General features: G+C 38.4%; 1 protein-coding gene across 9 annotated transcripts in view; it reads right to left on the bottom strand.

Annotated features, from left to right (window-relative positions):
• LOC119697358 overlaps positions 1 to 18,665 on the bottom strand; it is a 27,158-nt gene continuing 8,493 nt past the window's right edge. For 5 of the 9 annotated variants that reach the window (XR_005255826.1, XR_005255823.1, XR_005255824.1 and 2 more), the window contains one exon: positions 11,707 to 14,513. Coding sequence is in view for 2 of the 9 variants with exons in the window: in XM_038128061.1 (XP_037983989.1) it covers positions 1,542 to 1,545; positions 1,863 to 1,960; positions 2,529 to 2,642; positions 14,350 to 14,513 (380 nt within the window). In the remaining 7 variants the exon portion in view is untranslated. Of the gene's footprint in view, positions 218 to 1,444; positions 1,546 to 1,862; positions 1,961 to 2,528; positions 2,643 to 10,243; positions 10,843 to 11,706; positions 14,514 to 18,665 lie in introns of those variants that run through there. The other 4 variants (XR_005255825.1, XR_005255822.1, XM_038128061.1 and 1 more) reach the window with 3 other exon arrangements.

Genomic DNA, 18,665 nt, shown 5'->3' on the forward strand with positions numbered 1-18,665 from the left:
TTCATTTGTAACAGGATTCCCTTTAATAGCAAATGCTATTTAATATTATTGATGTGGGCGTTACGGTCCCCAGAAGCATGTCATCTCCTTGAAGGGCTCTGTAATTCCTTTGCTAAGATGACTGTACAGAAGTCCCCTTCCCTTTTGATAACTGACCCAGAGGGCATTTACTGAGTTCAAAGAAAAGGCATATTTTTTTTCACCTTGCAAAGGCAATCTGTATAGAAGAGAGAGCACAAAGAATTTCACTTTTTCCCCCTCCTATAGACACTTTATTTAATATGTATATTCATGAATAATGTTTATTTTTCTAAACTGTTGATTCATCTTTATTTAAGTGCATATTATCATACAGCATTCTGAGCAAGTGATGGCATAACTTTTTATGTTATATAGGCTTACCCCAAATAACATTCTTTTTGATCCAACTGCCCAAGAGAAAAAAATAATGTCATAATAAAAGATGCAGATGATATAGGTGCTGACTTGCTTGTAAAAATAGCTGTACAAATTAATACAACGTGCATGGAACTCAGTACAGCCATTTTTTGTGATTCTGTGATTTTAGCCCCAAGAAAAACACAGGACTAAACCCTTGAAAATCAGACTGAATCTGTGATTTTTTTTTTCTTTTCCTTGATTCCTGAATATTGGTTAAATCTCTGATATGCTCAGATGTCCTGCTTTCCACAGAGATAAGGTTGATTTTCTTCCTAATAGCTGGTACAGTGCTGTGTTTTGCATTTAGCATGAGAATAATGTTGATAACACTAATGTTTAGCTGTTTCTGGATTTAGCATGAGAATAATGTTGATAACACACGGATGTTTAGCTGTTTCTCAGCAGTGCTCACACTTCTTCAAGGACTTTTCCGTTTCCAATGCTCTGCCTGAGAGGAGGTGCAAAAGAAGCTGGGAGGGAACACAGCCAGGACAGCTGGACCAAACTGGCTGAAAGGATATTCCACACCATGCCTGGGATATAAACTGGGCAGGAGGGTCTCATGAATGCTTAGGGCTGGGTTGGGCAGCAGTCAGCTGCAGTGGTGAGTAATTGTATAGTGCATCATTTCTCTTCCTTGAGTTTTATTCCTGCCTCTCTTTTTGTTGTCTTCTTTTTTGATTACAATAATTATATTTTACTTTATTTCAAATATTGCACTGTTTAAAAAACTTTATTTATTTCAAATTTTAAAAATAATTTAAAATTAAATAAAGTATATTGTGGTTATTTCTTTTTGAAGGGAAATCTAAACTTTATCCCTCAGTTATAATCCCCCCATACCTAAAGTTTTTGCAGCAAATCTAACATTGTGTGGGAAGAACTGCAGCATGTGTTAAGCCATTTATTTTTTCTCACTGCTGTCCTGTGGCACATTCATCACACATGCAAGCAGAATTTGAATGGAATTAATTAAATTTAAAGGTACAAAATTTCTACTTACAATTCAAGAACAGTACTCAATTTCAGGTTATTAATCTTATATTTCAGGTTGTCATGTTTAAATTTCCACAGATTTCATTCCAGATTGATGCCAGAGATTAACTGCAAAAAGGCAGCATAAGTAATTTTCAGTTACTTATTAATATATTTTGTTTCTTATCCTCTTCATAAATACTATATTCAACATATGTAACCCATGAAGGAACACAGGCAGTAAACTTTCCTGTGTCAAAATGCAGTAAAACTCTTCCTGTATACCTTTTTTTTACAGGCAAATTAATAAGACTTTTTACTAGTAGACTGTCAAATAGTGCCACAAGGTCTAAAGCCACTTCAGGAAAGAAAACATTATTTCAAAAGGTAATATTTGCCATTTTGCTAAATACTACAGATTATATGAACATTATGTTACAATTTACCATTCATCTGCTTCAAGAGGGACAGTTCTCTGCTGAGAGATCTCGGCTGCCACTGTGGTTGTCAGATTTAGTGGGAACTGGTGGTGTTCATCACCATCCTGGGGTAAGATTTGGAGAGAACAAAACACAAATCACTGCATTTCACTATAAGCTCTGTAACCTGGCTGGGTTTTGAATCAGATCCCACATAATCTAAGTAGGAAAACATCTCAATTACCTTCAAAAGGTAGGTTCTAAACAAACAACCAAGCAAAAAGGCCACAGTAGTCTCAGTTGCTAAAATGAGTCTAATGCCCAGCTCCTGATTTGTGCTTAAGCACCTCCTGAAATGGATCAGCATGTTCCTACTACAGAATTTCCTGGAGTAAAATAATCACCTTCTAGAGGTGCTAAATGAGTCTGTACAAGTCTATAGCTGCACCTTCCCCAGTGCATACAGAAACATCAAGTACTGAAGACCAGAGAGCTGTACAGTTAATATAGTTACTTATCACCTGTCTATCCATAGGTGGAGACATAGATCTTCCAGGGATCTCTACGACTTTGCTGCTGCAACTTGGTTTTTGTAAAGCAGAGGTCACACATACCCTCAGTAAAGCTCATCTTCTGCCCTGATGGTCCTTTCCCTGTAGCAATGACAAATAAGTTAAAATGGGGAGCACTGACCAGCTTCCCCTGCTTCTTCACAGAATTCACTGCATAGGCTGATGAGGAAAGTGCTGGTGCCCAGACATGTCCATCGCTATCCTGGTCCTGTTTCCCATCCACTCTGTGAATTTTCTAGAAAAGAAAAAGGAAATAGATTTTAATCATATCCCTTTCATATCTTCTTCACTTTTGCAAGCCTTTCTGTGTTTTTCCCAGCCTTAATTCATGCTCCTACCCCTTTTCTGCTGTCCCACCTTGACATCAGCAAACTATTTTTTCAGCAAGATGATGATATTTACTTCAATATTGAAGGCAAATGCCTTAATTACAAATTAAGCAGTAAGAGTCAAGTTAAAGATGCATGCTGAAGACACAGAAAAAAATTAGATGACTAAACTGAAACTAATACATGTGGATGGTTAATGAGTGATATGCCCTCTCAGACTATGCGGGACAGTTGTTGGTAAGAGCTGTCATTCTCTCCTGCTACAGCCTGAAGCAAGCCAGCTCATTCTTCTGCCTTCAGAGCTTGATGATGACTGAAAGGTTGCAGAAAAAGCAAAGAGTTTGGGATTCAATGGGAAACCAATATTTCCCCAATTTTACAGTCAAATATAGACTCTTTGATCTAGGCTACTACAAGATAGTAACTCTTTGAAGAAGACATTACAAATTTATAAAGTATCTCAGAGATTTGATGTCAAATAACAGATAGCATTTATGCAGCAATTTTAAAACAAATAATCTTTCATTTCCTTACAATCTTCCTATAGAAATTAACCCCATTGCTACTAAATTTTTAAAGCACATTTGAGTAGCTCGTGTACCTTCTTGTACATCTCTTTCCACATGAGTCAAATGAACTATTTAGGACAAATATTTATCACATAGTAAATACTAGCAAAAAAGGACCCAAGTAGCCTTTTAGTTTTATATATCTTGTTTCTTATCCTCATCATAAATACCACATTCAACCTTTTAGCTTTATATATAGTTGTGCTGTGCTAAGGTTAGCACAGACATGCAGCTTATGAAAACCATCCTCTTTATAATTTATTTTAGCCAAGTTTGGTCTATTAGGATGGAAAATAATGATGGTAACTGTTAAAAAGAAAACTGTTAAAAAACTGATCATTATTTCTCTAACTTGAATAAATGGATTTTTTTTTTTTTTTTGCATTTTGAAGGGTAAAATTTGAGATAAAAACTGGTGAATTTTATGCAGAGGTGTAAGTGGTGGACTGTCAGGTATAACACAGCATGCAAACCAAGACATTTAATTATTCTAATCATTTTAGAATAAAATTCTTGCAATGCTTATGCTGCTGGCACACATGAAAAATACAGAAAATGGCAAGATGGCTTCTGCAGAAGCAAAAAATCGTTGCAGTAATGTTATCTTTTATGTGTACATCACCTGTTTGTGACATAGTTTTCCAGGTTGCACCCATGTTAAAATATACATTTATGAAGAAGAAGAAGAAGTTTTGTGTTTTGCCATAAGCTCTTTACCTCCTTTTTCAGCTGAGACAATGTTGTTGCAAAATTTTATTGGGAAGGAGTTGTTTTCATATGTGGCCTTGTAGTGCCTGTGACCATGGAAATTCCAAAGAGTTTCTGATATTCTCTGTTACTAAACGGTTAAAGAAGAACAATGTATTGTTTTCCTGTCTTCAATATAATTTCCTCATCTGCCTGGAGTTTCCTGCAGAAGACACCTGTTTTATTTCTCTGAAATAGATGGGAATGCTAAAGCACATCCTTCCAAGGGGATGCTGTCCTAGTTCTAGGTCCTTAAAGGGGTAGGTTTAGGTTTGCTTTCACAGAAACACAGAATCACATAATGGGAAAGGCTGGCAGGGTCATGGTAGAGCACACTGCATAGAATTGCATCCAGACAGCTCTTGAATATCTCCAGTGAGGGAGACTCCACAACACCTCTGGGCAATCTGTTTCAGCGCTTAGTCACTTCACAGTAAAGAAGTTATTCCTCATGTTCAGGTGGAATTTCCTGTGCAGCAGTTTCTGCCCATCACCTCTTGTCCTATTGCTCAGCACCCCTGAGAGCAGCCTGGCTCCATCCTGAGAGCAGCCTGGCTCCATCCTGAGAGCAGCCTGGCTCCATCCTCTTGGCACCCTTCCTTCAGACACTGACAGACATTGGTGAGGCTCCCTCTCAGTCATCTCTTCCAGAGGCTGAAGAGGCCCAGCTCCCACAGCCTTTCCTCATAACAGAGATGCTCCAGTCCCTAAATGATCTTTGTAGCCCTCTGCTGGACCTGCTCCAGGAGCTCCATGTGTCTCTTGTGCTGAGGAGCCCAGACCTGGATATATCACCACAGACACAGCCTCACCAGGGCTGAGAAGAAAGGCAGGATCACCTCTCTCAACCTGCTGGAAATCCTCTTCCTGATGCCCCTCCTTTGGGCTTCTGGGCCACAAGGGCACACTGCTGTCCTTAGAGTGGCAGCAGATACAGAGCTGTAGCTAAGGAAAGGCTGGATAGACCACCTTGCTGGAGAGCCCAAGGGCAGACTGAGGTTACTAAGAGTCCTGTGATGCATTTTCATCAATGGGAGTTTTGCAGGGCCACATCACTACATGCCTCATTCTCTCCTGACCACTCCCTCGTCTTTCAGCTTCTGTGACCTCCATCTCCTCACTCAAGACTACAATTACAACAAATGACTGTGACTTCTGATGCTCCTTTGCATTTGGCTTGAGCAGGTTATTAATTAATAAACAGGTTATTAAAGGAAGCTACAAGAAAGCTATAGATGCCTACTGACTCGGAACGGGTTTTACTTTACTAAATCAGAGCCTATCCCAACACCCAGGCTGTGATTAGAACTAGTTTAAGCCTAGACTACTTTGGAGAGTATGTCCTAGCTTGAATAAAGCAGAGAAGCACTAACAAAACGAAGAAATATTCTATGTAAGAAGTCTTCATGTTTGCCTTATGCAAAGAGTACAATCTGAAACTAAACACAGCTCAAGACTGTGGTTTTCTAACATGGTTAGCTCAATCTCTCTGTGATTAGATGTTGCTTTTATAGCCACTGAAGAAGTAACTGAAAGTGGTTTTGATATTCTCTGGAAGCATCTGCCACATAAAATTAAAACATAATGTTTCCAGAAAACATTGGTAAGTTGGCTTCGGTATCTGCGGTTAGAGGATAATCTTTTGTGTTATTTGCAATCTGATATACTTGTAACTTTCCTCTTCTTCATAATAATTGTTCTTTTTTCCACCTGAGTAAGCTAACAGAAGGATCTGGGGTATGAGCTTGTCATTCTCTGTTCATTCACTCTTCCTTTCAACCAGGCACACAGAAAAATAGCTCTTGTTCAACACCAAAGTACTGGATCCTATCTTTTCAGTGCTGAAAAGAAAAACCACTGAATTTTTTCTTTTAAAAAGCCACATTTGTCATTCCTTCTGTTGAAGCCTAATCACAGATATTTAAGGCGTCTGACAGCCACAAGTGACATTGCTTACAGTCTCTTGAAACATGCACTTCTCAGCTTTAATATCCTTTCAAATAACTGTTATCATTTAAAAGAGAAAAGTGCTCATTTTTCAACAGTACTTCATTAATGCAAACCAATCTTTTTGGATCTGGATGAGATATCTGTTTGTAAACCTAGCCCCTTCTTGTGCCTTCTGTGCAATTGGCAGGGAAGCTAGCTGGAAGGGGCAGAGCAGGTCCCCTTTCCACAGCTCATTGTGCAAGGGCCCAGACGCACAGATGAGACTGGAACTCACAGATGTTCCAAACTGGTGCATTGTTTCATTTATTTTCTACTTCAGTTGGAAAGGACCTACAAAGATCATCCAGTCCAATAGCCTGACCACTTCAGGACTGACCAAAACTTAGAGTATGTAATTAATGGCATTGTTCAAATGCATCATAAACACTGACAAGGATGGGTGATCCACCATGATCTACCAGCTCCCTGGGAGGCAATAGAATAAAATAATAGAATAGAATAGAATAGAATAGAATAGAATAGAATAGAATAGAATAGGTTTGTGTTGGAAGACACCTAAAGGATCATCTAATTCCAACCATTCTTCTGTAGGCAGGGATGTCTTTCACCAGACCAGATTGCTCAGAGCTCCATCCAACCCGGCCTTAAACACTTCCAAAGATAGGGCCTCTTTAACTATTCTGGGCAACATGTTCTTGTGTCTCATCACTCTCACATGAAAGCTTTTTTTCTCATCTCTAATCTAAACCTACTCCCTTTCAGTTTGAATCCATTCCCCCTTGTCCTGTCACTACAAGTTTTTGTATATAGTCCCTCTCCATCTCTCTTGTCTGCTCCCTTCAGGTCCTAGAGGGCTCTAATTAGGTCACTGCGAAATGTTTTTCCAGGCTGAATGAAGCAGAACTTTGGCTCTGCTTTAGCTTCGTCTTCATGCCTTCACTGATGTATATTTAATATTTATCACTGAAGTTACAAACACCTTATCATTCTGAGCAGCAATGAGAGGCTACTTTGGGAGGAGATGAAGGAGCTGCTGTTTCTAGCATATGGGTTGAAAGGAACAAGCCATGTCATTCTATGTGGAATGGAAGCTAAATACCCTGAAAAATATCTCTGCTTTCTTGCAATTTCAATTTCCCAGTTGCTCTGAGCACCAGCTATGTAATTAGCTCTGTATTATCCAGGGACTAGGGATATAACCTGGTAGGTGCTCGCTGTGCTTTGAACACTGCCCTTTGAATAGGTAGTAAGACTGCTGGGAGAAGACTTGCTTAATCTTCAAAACTTAGTTAGGCTGCTGTGAAGAGCTGATGCTGTTAGTATGTACATTAACAGAATCTAAGAGAGCTAAAAATCACTTCTGTTAGGAAATGTGGGACAGCCTCATTAAAAAAAAAAAAAAAGGAAAGAAAAAGGTGTTGCTTGTTGTAAAAAATTCTTCATTAGAGTACCTTCAGCTAAATAATTTCAGAACAAAGCTGATTAAACAATTTCTGAAACTTCTTATTGGGTAATTCATTACCATGTTAAATGCCATATCAACACAATGCCTTCGTTATTAATGATCAATGCCGTGGTCGTTATTCCATTGGGACTCACTCAGAGGCTACAGTCCCTCTAGGGGTTTCCCTATCTGTCTTCAAAATAATTGAAAAAAATAGCAAAAAAACCCCTTTCCTTTTTCACTAAATGAACTTGAAGTTACATTAAGCAGGGTGAGCTGATGAAACCACTCCTCACCATAAAAAAGGGAAAAAGCACTCCTTTTGTTTTTTTTAGGGGACTCTCCATCCCCTAGCACCTGCTCCCACCATGTAGGCAGCACTGGGCACCTCTTTGTGACCTATCCAGCTCAGTAACACAGCACACAAGCACAGCAAAAGAGAACATTTTCTATGGGCAGTGAGCTTCTTGAGCAGTGAGCTCAGTTGGCTTGGAGAGGGGGCTGATGAATATTACAGATAGTAGAGAAGGAGAAAGAACTCTGTAGGAACCAACAGTGCTTGAGGCCCTGTGAGCACAGGAGGAGCAAAACCTCCCCTTCTCAAGGCACAGTGAAATTCTAGAAAAAGGGATTATGGAAATACATCCCATGAAATTTTACCCTCTGTTTCTTTCTCAAATGTGTCAGTGTTTACTTGTGTGAGTCTTATCAGGAATACTGCTCAGGGAAAGGAAGATGAAATGCAGTGGAAATGGATAGTTATTTGTAAAATCACTGGAACAATATTAATCTGGACAATATAAGAATAAAAAACTCCCCGCATAATTCCAATATGGTTTTCTTTTTTTTTAAATATATTGCTGCTTTCTGACAATTTTCATGTATTCAATAATTTTGTTGGTTCAAGATTATCTAATAATATCTGTCTTTAATTTTAGCATTTAAAACTAGTCTTCAGTCACTAAATCAAATACTCTGAACATCCTGAAGAGAATAATTTATTATTATAAAACATATAAATAGCACATTTATATAGACTACAGAAGAAAATATTGTGAATAGAAAATACATTACTCATGGAACTGGTAAAATGACAACACTTGAATACTCATTTTTCTATATACAATGCATTGTATAAAATCAATTTTATTAATAAAATGTCATAATAAAAATTAAAACAAAATTAAAATTTGAATACTACATTATGAAAATGTAAAAATTTCATTGAGTGAAACTATATTCTGGAAAGTAAGACTAGTCCGACTAGGTCACGCACAGACCTAAAGTCCAGTTCTGTTTCCAATGATACTTAAAACTCCCAGAACAAGGCAGGTCATAATAAAGTATATTCTGTCTATGCCACCTGTTGAGAATTCACCTTCTTTTCTTCCTTTAGGCTGGTCTCCTATATCAAGCACAGGAGATTAGAGGTCACACCAAGAATTTCTTTCACGTCAGGGCAAATTCCTTTGGAAAATGTTTGTTCCTCATTTTACGCCCTTCAATTTAAAATGTGCTTTCTTAGCCATAAAAGTTGTATGCAGATCTACTAATACTGACTTCATGTAAAATAGAGGTACAAAATTTAGAGACATGGTTATACTCATAAATGATCTTAAACACTGAGAAGTAATTTACCATCAGTGCACCAAAGCAAGCCCATTACACAAATACAGCATCTTATTTCTTCACATTTAAGACATTAGCTTAAAATTTATTATTTTATATTTTTTCCATGCTATACATTCTGAGTAGGGGCACAGGCTGTCAGCACACTGGCTTTCTAAGTAACAACATCTTGTTCTAGAGCAATGCTAAGTTAATCTATGGAGTACCTCCTTTATTTTTCCAGTGGGATGACTATTCTCTACTGACTTCAATCCTTTAGGGCTTCAGGATAACTCAGTATTCCCAACTTAAGCTTGTTTTTTATGTCATGGATAAAGTTGGGGTTTTTTTCCCAAAACATTACAGCTTTCATTTTCCTTGCCCATAAAAGCCAACATGTGCATCAGCAGCTATTTTATATCCTTTTTGCCCTCCTGTGACCCACATTCAAAACTTCCCTTAGAAGAAAAATCTTTCTTCCCACTCAACAAAGTACTCTAAACTCAGTTTTAAAGAACTCTTTATTGCAATCTTAGTGAGACAGTAAAGTCCAGTAGTAAGGAAGATCCTCTTGGATTTGGCAGATGTAACTTCAGTGCTTGTTCCACAGAACCTTTTCTTAGCACTCAAGGCAAGTCATCTAGTGGGACCCATGATCTTAAATAACCTTTTTGAGTACAGACTTTAACATCTTTGTGCTTTGATATCCCAACTGTAGTAGGAGAAATAAAATTCCCTGTTTTTACTGGAGTGTTGTAAACATAAGAACGTAAAAGTAGGAGGTCCCTTACACATCCTGGAATAAACATTTAGTGATAAGATCCTTTTTATGAGCCTTGCAGGGATCTATCTCATAGATTACAGACTCAAACAAATTTTCAGAATGTGTGTATACCAGAATGTACAAACAGCAGGAAAATCTTGATTAAATACTGGTGCAAAATGGGAGCTACACAAAAAAAAAAAGTGCTACACAAAAATACATTCTTGCATTATTAATTAAGGAATAGAAGTAATAATTAAATTAAATAGAAAAATTAATACTACTACAATCACTGCACTTTGTACTATTAAATTATTAAATACCATAAATAGCTCAAGCTTTCCTTAGTGCTCCAATTAAGTTTCAGCTGCATATTACTCCATTATCAGTGGTTTACTGGCAGCAAAGACAGGCTTGAAGAGAGCATTACCTTCCAGTTTTTGTCTTTATTAGTAATTTTAGCAACACTGTTAACCAGAGTTTATAGAACATTATTAGTTAGCATTTTCACTGTCATTGGTTGCAAGACAGACTATTCATCTTCGAGGGGTGGCTCCACAGCTCTAGGAAGCTGACTCAACACCCCTCCACAGCTGATGCACACACTGCTACTTGCCCTTCCCACCCTTCCTCTCTGCCCCAGCACTGACCACTCACGGCAGCTCCACAGCTAATGAGGTGTTTTTGGGAACCACTTTCAGTCAGCAGTGGGTCATGTCAATTCACAACAAAGCCTGAACATAACCTGAACAAGGAAGGATGGGTGCTTGAGGAGACAAGAACACGTGGATCAGGAAGGAAGGGAGCAATGGCATGGGGAGCAAGGCTTTCCTGACCACTGAGATCATTTACAGTCACTGCTGACTCTTGCATTCCTTCACATATAGGCTAAAAAGTTCAAGTAGGTAGGGCAGGTTCATTCATACTAAAGTGATACTTTCAGTGCTTCTTTTCTGGAGTGTATTTGGTGTGTGCTGAAGAGTCACATGCCAGGCACATTTTTCAGATGTTTGGGTCTTCTTCTGCTGAAATTAGAAGATCAGACGCTTGGGTCAACACCAACAGGTTCTTCCCAAACTATGGCACAGCTACACAGTTATTGGCATAAGCATCCTTTCCCCAGAAGCCAAATAAAAGGTTAAAAAATGCCTGCAATAAAGAATAATTAAAAAAACAAAAACAAAAAAAAAGGCTGACATAGTTTAGACCAGAAATTCTTTAAGAATATGAAATGTCCAGCAAAGGAGATTCTCCAAATTACAGAGTACTGTGAGACTTGTAAACCCAGTGAAATAGTAGTGTCTGATCACTCAGTTCAGCTTTTGGCTTAAGAGAAATGTCTAGGAGCAAGGCCAAAGAGGATGCTAGAGCAAACCTGTCTCACATACCATAATAGCTCTCCAGAGAGTGTTAATGTATTGCACCATTTAAAGCAGCATTAGCCTCTCTTTGTAAATATCCACATTCGCAACATGATAGACAGGGGATCAACTTTCACAAGTGCTTTGAGAATGGTAACTGTTTCATCCTTCCTGCTTATTTTTTGGCTCATTCACATATTCTATGAAACTTTAATTATATGCTTTAAAATTGCTGTGAGGCCACCACATGTCCTGATGCTGCTCATATACCGTGTCTCATGCTGAGTCCTTGTGAGACATTCCTCATTCTGGGCTTATTTGTTCACTTATTATAAGTAAAGTCACTTATAACTTAAGCTAACTCTGCCCCATATGTCCTAATGTCAGACAAATTTCTCCTGTTTGCATTTCCTACTTAGGTTTTCCCTCCTAGTACATCAGTCCACTTGTCCCTATACACAGTTTGAAGCTGAAAACCAGTGTGGATAATTGTGGAGTCTCGGCTTAAAACTTGAGCTAAACAACAGCTATAAGGTGTTCGTGTGGGTTCTGCTGCCAGCAAAGGCAGCTCAGGAGTCCAAACAGCATGCCTCTCTTTCCAGCTATGATACAAGCACAGCCTGACAGCATTGCTGAGCCTCTTACAAAGGTGAGAAAGAAGAAGGGGCCTCATGAAAGCAAAGAGAATAGGTGTAAAGGTGTTCTGCTAACCCCACAGCGAAGGAAAGGTGTCACACCTCTTGTAGCTGATCTCCACTGCTGCTGAAAGGGTGCAATTCTAGTTTGTGTCTGGCCACATCTTCTCACCTTCCCTTTGTGTTGGGGATGTGCTGCTTCATCACCACAGTCAGCTGAAACAGCTGAGCTGAGAAAATACCTTTTGTGTGACTGTTTTTTTCCAGTTGGGTTAAGTGTGTTTCTCTGAGTTGCTCCATGGCCACACCGGTACAACCACAAGGAAATCAATGGTGATGCACACCTGGGCAAAAAGAAGAATCATTCTTTTTGGAAGAGTACCTTCTCAAATTGGCTAATGGCAGTTGTGAAGCCACACAGCTGTATATGAACCCAGCACAAGTAAGTACATTGCTGTGAATCAGCCCACAAAACTAAATGCCAAACCCAGAAGAATTTAATTAGATAGTGTAGAATTGTGTTTGCTAATGGCTAGTGCTGCAATGACCAGTGAGATCAGTATAGACCACCATGATTTGAAAGATTGTGGTTTTTCTGAGACAAGCATTGTCAAGAACAAGCAAACTTAGAGAAAGCACAGATGTTAAATGTTTCTAGAGTCTTTCTGTAACTAAAAATTGGAGATTACAAACTCTGTAAAACAAATTTTTTTTTTAAATAAGAGTAGAAAATAAAGAATCTACAATATGTCCTGTGATACAGAATAGCAGAAGGGATCAAACTGGCATAAGCTCCAGAGTGCCAGTTTTTTGCTTCTAGAGCTGCTACCTGCTTTGCTGTGCCAGCTATGTCAGCTTTACTTTGCACAAAGTATTTACTGATCACATGAAACAGAAGGTGTCAGGTTTGACTGTGGTTATCCCAGTTGTTCCCCTTCTCACTCTCTGTTTGAACCAGGAAAAACAGCTAGTGTCAGCATTTGGATGTTGACCAGGGAATTCTACTTAGAATAAAAATTATTACTGACTAAATAGTTTAGCTGTTCATAGCCAAATATTTCACCTGCACCACTGTGTGGTTTCAGCAGCCACTGTCTGGCTGTTTTCACTGTCTGGCTGTTTTCTCTCCCTAGTGACTGAATGCATACCTTCCCAAAGAGGGAGACTTAATGGTACCCAAAGAGTTTGGCATTTCATTCATGCTCTTTAGTCATCTCAGATAAGCACTAATGCAGAGCTTACTCGGGAGCTGTGAGGTGCCCTTGTGAAGCTTCAGGATAGATGTTACTTCAGTGAGAATATCTTCCATTTTTTGATATGTAAAATATACACATTAAACCAGAAATCTCTCTCTCTCTCTTAATTATATTTTAGTTATTATTTTTCAGGTAACTAAAGAAAGAAGCAATTTCCATATTATATTTTATGTTGACCTTTAGTCATTTGTTTGGCAAGTTTAATGTTTCATTGTAGGAAAAAAAAGACAAAACAAAAAAACCCAGAAGATATCTTTCACTATCTGAATTCAGCAACTGAATTTAGCAGTGCTCATACGTTTGTCATTGCCAGTATATATTTCATCAGGAAACCACATGAGATAAATTAGATTTCCTGTTCAGCTCAGAGAGCAGCAGAAGGCATCTAGCCAGTGCAGAGTTGTTATCCACTGTTACAAGAGACAGAACTCTGACATTACAACTCTTTAGTAGTTCTTCATGTGAAGACTAACATGAACAGGCTGCATGATGTCAGATTGGTTCTGTCCACTTCTGTGAGCTGCTTATTTCAATGTACAATAAATCCGCTGCCTAGGAAAGCTGTCTTTCATGCCAGGCAACTTTGTCTGTGCTCTAAAATATAAATTTAAATATACAGCTATAAATGAAGGTGTTCTTCTAAGGCAGATGGAGAGCTGTTCATGGCCACATTCTTCTGCTAAGAAGAAAAACTTGAACTCTGCAATTTCTTAGCAGCAGCTTCTTTGAACACCACGTAATTCCAAGGAGTATCCAAAAGCAACTCCCTTTTTTAAACACACATAATAACTGAAGCTTGATAAAAAGAGAAGAATTTTGTAATGATTAGAACATGACTTTCAACTCTTTGGAAGTGAGTCTTGGCAATCTACATGAAGCTCTTTACAAAAAAGAAACCACTTCTTATATTTCCATCATCATCAAAAACAAGGTAAAAAGAAAACACGAAAGAAACCGAAAAGTATGACCAATGTAAAATGGCACATTTTCTTCACTGTTTTTCTGATTTTTTTTCCTTATAAATGAGGAAGGAACAGATTCCAGAAATCATCTCCCACAACTCACAGTATCAAATACGTGTACTTATAAGGCCAACAGCAAATGGGTGCTTTCCTCCAGAGGGGTTTAAATTTCACTAACAAAAATCAGTTACAATTGAAAGGTTACAACTATTTGGTGGAGGAGTGGTGGTTTGGGTTTTTTGTTAGTTTTTCCTTCTTATTATTATCTGGACTGCTATCTGTGGCAGAAGAGCTATTCAGTTGTGTCATAAAGCTCACCTGCACACCCACAAGGATGCTCAGAGAGACAGTGGAAGGATGGGGAACCCAAATTATATCCTGTTGGGCTACCCTCAGACCCACCACAGAAGCCATCAGATCACTGAGGACCAATCTCCACAAGTCAAGAGGAGTACAGGGAAGGCAGAGTAGCAGGCAGGAACCTAGAATCATACAATCAAAGAATCATTTACATTGGAAAAGACCTGTAAAATCATTGAGTTCAATTGTTAATCTAGCACTGACAAGTCCACCACTAAACCATGTCCTTAAGTGTCCCATCTACACGTCTTTTAAATACCTCCACAGATGGTGATCCACCACTTCTTTGGGCAGCCTGTTTAAAGTCCTGGCAACCTTTTCAGCAAAGAAATCTTTTTTCATATTCAATCTAAACCTTTTCTGGTGCAACTTGAGGCCTTTTTATCATGTCCTATCCCAGATTATCTGGGAAAAGAGGCTGAACTCCATCTGGCTATAGCCTCCTCTCAGGCAGCCGTAGAAAGCAGTAAGGTTCCTCTGGAGCCTCCTTTTCTCCAGGATAAACAACCCCAGCTCCCACATAGGACATGCACTCCAGACCCTTCCCCAGCTCCGTTGCCCTTCTCTGGACACTCTCCAGCACCTCAGTGTCTTTCTTGCAGTGAGGGGTCCACAACTGAACACAGCACTCAAGGCGTGGCCGCAGCGGTGCTGAGTACTAGAGGACAATCACTGCCCTGGTCCTGCTGGCCACAGCACAACCTGAACCAAGGACTACCAAGAAACAAACACTTTATTCAGGCCCCTCCATGGACTCTCCCAGCAGGGACCCAGTGTCCAGGTGGAAAAGCCATCATGACAAAGTGCTGCAAGCAAGCAGCTCTCTAGATCCCCTTTCAGACCAAGCAAATGTGCTGCCTAGGGTTGGAATACATCATTCAGTGCAGGAGAAAAGCCTTTTCAAGTTGTACAGGATTTACTACATAATGTGTAGGGGAGGATCAAGAGGCAGGAAAAGGGAGATGTTTAGGTGATTTAAGGAGGAGCAAGAGTAGGAAAATTGAGGGGTAAGGGGTTAAACATGGCCAGTTGTGTGTAAATACAGTATATTTCAATATTTCTATGTCTTACTACTTCTATTCTTCTTTTGTTCACATTTTAATTCTTTTTGCCACCGACTTATTTCAAATAAGCAATTTGGCAACCAGTAATTTATTATAATGTAGTTTGGATAGAGAAAATTAGTAAGTATCTAACTAGCTTCTTCTGATAAGCTTCAGCAATATTTAGAAGGAAAAGTCTCTTAAAGCTACAAAGAATACTAATAAAGTATTTATACAACTTTTCTTCTGAAAAGTTACTTTACTGTATTTTCTGTCTTGCAAATTTTGTCTTTTAAAGTGTTTACATAATTTTCCCCTTTTGAAGCAAGTGTCAACTATTAATATTGAGAACAGAGACACAATTTTTATGTTCACACGTATCTAAATATTTACTTCAGATGTTTTCTGTGAAGTGGTTCTAGAATTAAAACATTTATAACACTGCATTGCTATTACTGTTTTCAAGAACTCTTGAACAATGGGTAGTCTGAATAGGGGAGAATAAAATATCATCTTCAGAAAGGAAAAATCAGCAGTCAACATCATTTCAACATCAAGAACAATACTCTAATAAATTATTAAATTGACACTTTTAAAGCACCTGGAGGGTCAGTGAAAAACAAACAGGTAGGAAAGATTTGTTGCAAAAAAATTTTTGATAAACTGCTGGGTTTTCTTTCTTTAACAGATTATCTGGCTCATAGCAAAAAAGGCAGTAGAAGAGATGTGTATTGACTTATGGGAATCTTTGGGCATTACCTTACTTGACATTCTCATTAACAAGGTACAGAAACATTTTGTTCTGGACTAACTTGCTGTGCACAATATGTGCATAATTGCTTGCAGGAAATACTCCTAGTCTTATTTATATTTTGTTTTCAAATAGAAGGGATATATAATATAGAATTCTCCTAGGGTCTGGCCAAAATCTGATCCAATGCAAAATTTTCACTTATGACTTGGTTGATGGAATGGGGATCACACTCCAAAAAAATGCCAAAGAGAGGGGGTGCAAGGGAGCTGAAAGATTAGAATTCAAAATGACTTTGATAAATGGGAGAAGTGGTCTGTAATCAATAGGACAAAACTCAATAAATACAAGGACCAAGTACTATATTGAGGCTAGAAGAAAATCAAATGCATAAATACAAAATTGAGAATACTAACAACTCTGTGGAAAGAGACCTGACTGTTACAATAAACCACATATTGAATAGAATCAATGATACCACGCTGATGGAAAAACAGAAAAAATCATTCTAATAGATATGTCATATGTAAGGCAGAATTAGTAATTGTTTTTCTTAACTCACCTTTCAGAAGCCTCTATTTGGGGTAGTCTAATACAATAGTACATAAAGAAGAGTACTTTAAAAATGGTTTAAAATATGGAAAATGATTGAAAAACAGAGAGGTAATATTTGCTCTAAAAAATAAAAGCTGATGGCAGGTGTGGAGGTGATATCCCAACCTTCCAATATGTAGAAAATTCTGAAAAGCAGGGATCCCTCTTCATGATTGTGCTTCATGACACTGAAGGCACGGCAGAACCTTGCTGGCTTTAATTGCAGCTGGAAAGCTCTAGGATAAAACACGAAAACCTTCTGACTCTAAGGATAGCTACAGACAGAAAGAGATCACCAAAAAGCTGAGGTATAATCTCCACCATTCAACTTTGTAAGAGGTTAGAAAAATATTCCTCAGAGTTTCTACATCCCTTTGAGGAAGAGGCAAGCAGTGGATCCTGCTGGATTTTCATTCTTGCTACTTTTGTTACAGTCTCAAAGAAACAGAAAGTTCTAATTTAAATTGGCTATTCTTTAAGGACTAAATATTTTCCTGACAGTTTCTGACAGTGACTTGTCTTTCAAAATTCATGCCCTGGTGGTCTGCTTGTTTTAAACAGTAACATCTGCAGAGGTTAGATCTCTTGCTGACTTCGATCTCTTCTCTCAGGACAGCTTAATGCATCTCTTGATGCCTGCAGGTCTTTGATTCCATGTATTTTTCTTCTTTCAGATTTATTTCTGACCACTTGAATTTTACATTTCCTCACAGAACCTCTCTGACATATTCATCAAGTACAGAATTCAGATGACACTGTTCTTGATGCTTCCCCCCGGCATCATGGGGGCTGCTTTCAACTCTTTATAGGCTTATTCCTTACTCAAACAAACTATCTAACGCAGTATGTTTGCTCTTTTAATCATTATACTATAGTGTAGTTAAATATTTACCAGGTTGACATTAAGGATTTTATTTTCTAAAATACTTTGCCTTTGATTTCATGGTTTTATACCTGTGGACACTCATTCTACAGTTAAGATTACTACACTAATCTTCACTATCTTGCAGCTATTGTGACAGAGAGAGTCAGCTATAATTACTTCCTAAATCAGATCTCATTTGTTACTTAGGACTAAATCTCTTGCACACAAGCAAAGCCACCTACTGCTTAAAGCAGTCCTTTGTGGAAACAAGAATTTGCTACTCTTAGCTATATCCTTCAGTAGTATCTGAGCCATTAATCCTGGGTACTTGAAATTATCTATTACTACAAGTTTACTTCTATCTGGACCCTTGTTAGTGCACTTCTTTTGCAATGGTTATTCTTCTACAATAAAATGCACTGAGACTTGGAGCTAGGTAAAAAATGAGTCTGTGGCTCATGTTCTTGGTTCCCTCTCTGCAGAAATTTCATGAAAGTAAAACTGTATCCTATTGAAGAGTCAAGATTAGAAAATGTATTTGAGGCTCTGGAATGTGCTTGTTTCATCTGTTTTCTTTTCTATTAGAGTTTGAGGAGGAAAAAATCTACCCATTCCCCCTTGCATCTGCTGTACCTGTAGACTTGAATTTCTAGGTACATTCACTGATTTTCTCAAACAAGAACCGACATTGTAATTGATGTCCCTCATGCCGCTTTCATGCAGCACTTATTAATACAAGACCTGTGCAGAACTATGTCACTGGTACCACATACAAAAGTTGGATTACAAATTGCAAATAACACAGAACATAGGGTATCCTGTTTATGCCTATACAGGCATGTTAACTAGTATCCTGGTTGAACTTCATCCCACTTTCCCATCCTCTGGTACTTTGTAAACTGCCAGCCTGGTTTCACTGCAAGGAATGGGTGAGAGAGGTCATGAGTCCATGAGTTGGACTCAATGATCCTGATGGGTCCCTTCTAACAGCATATTCTGTGATTCTGTCCTTGCACTGTTT

This window comes from Motacilla alba, chromosome 2 (genome assembly GCF_015832195.1).
Source record: "Motacilla alba alba isolate MOTALB_02 chromosome 2, Motacilla_alba_V1.0_pri, whole genome shotgun sequence".
NCBI classification, from domain to species: domain Eukaryota; kingdom Metazoa; phylum Chordata; class Aves; order Passeriformes; family Motacillidae; genus Motacilla; species Motacilla alba.